The sequence below is a fragment of the Sparus aurata genome, chromosome 1 (assembly GCF_900880675.1).
Source record: "Sparus aurata chromosome 1, fSpaAur1.1, whole genome shotgun sequence".
Taxonomy (NCBI): domain Eukaryota; kingdom Metazoa; phylum Chordata; class Actinopteri; order Spariformes; family Sparidae; genus Sparus; species Sparus aurata.
This window is the reverse complement of record NC_044187.1, coordinates 12,867,203-12,872,488: the sequence shown is the minus strand read 5'-3', so window position 1 is coordinate 12,872,488 and position 5,286 is coordinate 12,867,203. Positions and strand designations below refer to the sequence as shown.

Below are 5,286 nucleotides of genomic sequence, written 5' to 3'. Positions count from 1 at the left end.
TAACTAATGTATCTAATCAATTTACTAATGTGTTATTTATGGTCAACGTTGAGATCAGTGGACTCTGTGTTCTTCATGTAGGTTTTTTTAATTAATGGTTAATTAATTGTTATTTAATGCTTATTACTGCATTAACTCGTGTTAATTAACGCGTCCTCGTTGTAAAGTGTTAACAGCAGTTTGAACATTGTGAACTTTTGACTTTGTGTGTGACTTTGTTCAAGTGTCACCAGAATGTTTGAGTTCTTACTTACAGTACAGTCTTGGGTTAATGTATGTAATGTGATGAGTTTGATGAATATATATTTAATTTATTCTTCTGTACCATTTATTGAAGGTTCAGATGTCAGATCTGAGAGGCTTATTGAAACTCCTCTTAAATACACAAATTCCTCCCTTTATTTCCACTTCAGCAGCTTAAAGGTTGTTAAAATCATTTTATTTCACGCTGACTCACATTATTAAAGGACATATATTCTGCTTTAGCTCATTTAATATTACGAGATGTTTAAACTGAGTAAAATATGCAAAATAAATTCAGCCCGACACATGTGGCACCTTTTAAAAGTTTGGGACCTCGGCAAGAATTTGAAACGAACTTCAACATAATTAAGGTTTGTTTGTTATGACGGGAAGTGATTTGCTGTGTATTGGTGTGTGTGTGTGTGTGTGTGTGTGTGTGTGTGTGTGTGTGTGTGTGGCGTTTCCTCTTACACAGATGCCCTCTGTTCCTGCACACGGTAGCTCTTAAGACTCAATTCATCAGCTCATACAAAGAAGTGTTTGGCTGCACTCAGACGCCTCCACCGACTGAGCCGTATTATCTTTACTGCAGTCTGGCTTTCACCCTGACTGTGTCTGTACGTTAACAACTTCCTCGGGCCGGGCGGCAGACACGTTGTTATGAGAAGAAACAAGGACCCTTCTGAATGAATAAATGAATGAATGAATGTGAAACAAAGTGACACAGAGGAAGAAATATGGAGGTCACCACTTTGACTTTATTCTCTTTACCTTCACATTTTTTCTTAAATCACATGCCTGCCATATTTTCCTTTGGTGTTGCTGTTTTGTTTTACAGATTAAAAAAAAAAAAAAGAAAGAAAATGACATGCACACTACATGACAGCACAAGCAGTCATCCGCTAACCGTACACAGGTGTAGGTCGAGTGTTTTTTTTGCTTTCTTGGCTCAGCTCGTGAGATGCTGCAGTGTGGGGGACTGGGATGTCACGAGGCGACGAAAATGACTTCAGGAGCTCCCGCGCAGAGGTCGAAGATAGACGAGGGCGAGTTCTGACTGGGTCCATCGCTGCTGTTTCCAACCTGGAATAACGGGAAATGCGATTTGTTTATCAATCTACAATACAGTTTGTCCCACACAGGAATGGGCACAGAGATAAAAGTCCTTTGTAGACTTAGATACAGACTTTTACACAAAGGTCATCAAATACTGACGCCTGAGTCAGAATTTCGAATACTGACCCGAAGCATCCGTCTTTGATGACCTGGGAACGAGACTCAACAACCAGCTATCTGTCTTCAGAATCGCCTTTTTAGTTTTGCAAGAGATCAAGTCAAAGACTACTGGTGATTCCTGGCTTTACAATAGTCGATCGACACCAAAACTACCACAAATATTTGCCTGTCTCTCACTTTTAACTCCAACTTTTTCTTTCTACCTCTCGCCGACAGCTTTCCCCTCTAACTTTCTCTCCTCCGTGTTTCCGTCACTCACCGGTGTCAGCAGTTATCGCCTCAGTTCTGGAACCAGCTGATGAAGTAGCTGCAGACGCCGTGGAAGCTCTTCCAGCAGTACTCGGAGGCCATGCGTGATGCTTTGGAGTCGGGCTGCTCTGTGGGACGAGTAGTGGTCTTCCCGGGCTTGGTGGTGGTCTTCTTGGTCTGGGGGCCCTTGCCTGGCTGGGGCTTGGCGGGCTGAGGTTGGGGCTTGACGGATTTAGGAGTACTGACGGGTTTGGACTGGGCCGGCGCCACTGGTTTACGCTGCTCCTGGACAGGTTTGGAGGGTTTAGGGGTGGTGGTCTTGGGCCAGGAGGCCAGGAGGGTCATCTGGGCCTCGTCGGGGTATTTCTTGCACATCTGTGGACGGTAGACTTTGGGTCCCTGGCAGGCGTGGCTCAGCTTCCTCATGTCCCACATCATCTGGGTGAAGTAGTGGCGAGGGTTCAGGTTGTAAGCGCGGCACAGGTTGGGTTTGCCCTGGAAGTCGCAGTAGTAGGAGCGTCCTGGGGTCTGGCCCTGGCTGGGACCCTTGCAGGTGACACGCAGGCGAGTATAGTCCCCGGCTCCGGACACCACCATGGTGCATGTGTCTTTGGTCTTGGTGCTGAATCGGATAGGCTCGTCCCAGATGCTGCGCTGCTGCTGCTGCTGCTGCTGCTGCTGCTGTTGCTGCTGCCTGTTGTCATTGCTGCTGTTGTTGGTCTGAGCGTGCGACACGCAAACGGCCGCCGCCGCGAACAACAGCAACACTCTCATCCTGGCTCTCATGGCGCTGTGATGGATGTATGGGTGAGGGTGAGGGATGATGTGTCCACACAGAGGGGTTAAGGTGTGCAAGGTTGGAAAGCATTTGAGCGTGGCTTTATAAGGCTGAGACGCACAAAGAAGGTATTATTCAGGTGAGCCGAGGGACGCCTCCTCCAGCAGTGACCCCCACCTCCTCACCACACACACACACACACACACACACACACACACACACACACTGCGACCACATGAGGCTCGTGTGGTATGTTTTAACTAAAAGGGTGATGGGCATGATGGATGGAAGGAGGGGGTGAACATAAACCGAGGGAGGAGGAAGAGGGGAAAGCAGTCAATGGGTCTGTGCGAGACGAGGAGGAAGGTCGGTGCGCACATGAAGCCAAATATTGTACAAAAAAAAAGAGAAAAAAAAAGAGTCGCGAGACATTATATAATCTCACATAGGAGGCTCTTTGACTATTGATGAGGCGCAGAGGAGGAGGAGAGGACGGAGGGTCGAGGGCCAAATTGCAGCCCCGAGATATTTGCAGAGGATTTAAAGTTGATCCGTGACCCCTGTAATAATAAAAACCTAATCATGTTCATCTTCGTGAACTACAGACAGACAGACAGACAGACAGACAGGCAGTGCTTTATTTTAAGCTCTGGTGGAGATCACAGAGCTTCCAAAGTGCCAAATTATGTCTGGCTGCCGTGAGAGGGAAATAAACAATCACCCTCTTACAAAATAATCAATATCATAAGTAATTTTGAATATCTCAACTCAGGACACTCAGGAGTTTTGCCGCTCTTGCTCTTGTATGACGTGAAGCTAACAGCAAAGTAAGCTTCAATAATGTCAGCGGATAAAAACTTGTGTTAGAGAGCTAACCGCTGCCTTCGAATGGGGTCGTGTCCTGTCACCTCGATCCTGAACGAGTATCCAAAAGCTGAAAATCAGTCACAGCTGCAGTCACGCGCCCGGAGAGCTGCTCAGTTCCTTGAGCTAGCTTATATTTGGGATTGGCTCTACAATGTTTCAGGCTAACAGGTGGCTAGCCTAGTTACACTCAGCATAAAGACTGAAAACAGCTCGCCAGACTCCGACTAACAGTAGCAGAACACACTTACCGGCACAGCTAATGCTCACCAAATAAACAGGTTATATCTTATCGGTGTACTTTGTACAAAATGCATTATGGGGAAGGTGCTGGTTAGCATTACTTCCTCTAAATACTCAGTACAGCTACAACTTGTTTTTACACTTTAGTTTATGCAGGTAATAACACACAAGATAAAACATGTTCATTAACGGGCTTTACTGGTGCTCCTTTGGACAGAGCCAGGCTAGCTGTTTCCCTCTTTCTAGCCTTTCTGCTAAGCTGGCGTACTAGCTGTAGTGTAGATTTAAATGTATTGGACTGGTATAAGTTGTACCTTCTTGTTTAACTCTGGGCAATAAAAGCAGACCAAAATGATTTTAGTATTCATTCACAGGAAACAAGAAGGCAGTTATCTTGGTGGGAAATTACATCGTTGGGCTAACCCATAAGTTAGCATCTCTCTGGTTCCCTCGACAAAAGGACTGCGGGATTTTCCAATTGGATTTTGCATTATTGCAGGAAATAAGCTCTGTGGCAAACACAAGTTGATGATATTTACACATTTTGCCCAGCAAGATAATGTGCAAATGAACACCACCATTAAATTCAGCTTCTGGAGGCTCTTTTTGCAACTTGTTAGCAGCCGCTGATTTAATGACACGATGATGCTTTATTATTGAAACGTGGGGTATTTCCTGACGAATTTAATGATGTAGAATAAAATGTGAAGGTTTTTAAGTCACCAAAGACGTTATTTCAGGCATGTAGCCCACTGACTTCAAGACGAGGGACCTGGAAGTGCAAAGTCTGCTATGTGCAAGTCTCAGGACAGGGACTGAGCTAAATAAAAGCCCGCACTACAACTTGCAACTCTACCTTCATAATAAATATTGTGCAATTGGAGTATCATAACATTGGCTCAAAGGTTTTGAGTTCAAACGCAGGCCTGTACAGCGAGTCTAAACCTGAAACTAAACAGAAAAACAGACGGCGCCTTTAAAGAGGCTAAAATATTCCATATGAGCCAGCAGGGCTTGATACAGAGCGGAAGAAGAGAGTGTATGTATAGCCCACCGCTGTGTACAAAGTCACATGTGTGTGTACAAATGCTTGCATGCCCTCGGTGCACTCAGGAAGTTTAGTTTTTATAGGCATCAATCTGGTGAGGGAAGAGAGAAAGTTCCCCTGTAAGGAACACCGGGAATGCAGAGTAAACGTGAAGGGTGTGTACAGTACGTTGTCTGGAACAGATGTTTCTCCCTAAATTGAGTTAGTGTAGTCCTCCTCTGATAGGATGCAACAGCATCGCGCCACCTCAACCGCTGCCAAGCCCCCCACCGCTCCCTTCAGACCCGTCCGTCCCCCCCCCAAACAGACCTGAACCTTTTCAGCTGCTGTGTGTGCTCGATTCAGCTCTGCATATGTTACATGAATGTTCTCTGCGTTCTCTGTGTTTCTTGGCAAGACATGCTGAGCTGCTCCAGGGGCGGATGTCTGAACGTATACCATCCGATGTGTTCCTTGTTGCTCCGTCCTTTCAGAGCTTATGTAAAAAGAGCATTCAGGCACACTTAAGAGATCATCTGGATGATTTATGGCCTTCAAAAGCACAAGATTTTCATCAGTTTGTGTGTATATTCTGCTCGATTGTGTGTAAGTGTTCATGTGTAAGGAAGAAAAACAAAGCAGACAC

General features: G+C 45.6%; 1 protein-coding gene across 1 annotated transcript; it reads right to left on the bottom strand.

Annotated features, from left to right (window-relative positions):
- Positions 1–979: 979 nt before the first annotated feature.
- On the bottom strand, positions 980–2,569 carry fgfbp2b (fibroblast growth factor binding protein 2b). The gene is made up of 2 exons (XM_030440980.1): positions 1,739–2,569; positions 980–1,326 (listed from the first exon to the last, which is right to left on the bottom strand). The coding sequence occupies exon 1, from the start codon at positions 2,512–2,514 to the stop codon at positions 1,759–1,761; it is 756 nt and encodes a 251-aa protein (XP_030296840.1). The 5' UTR covers positions 2,515–2,569; the 3' UTR covers positions 980–1,326; positions 1,739–1,758.
- Between the last annotated feature and the right edge of the window lie 2,717 nt (positions 2,570–5,286).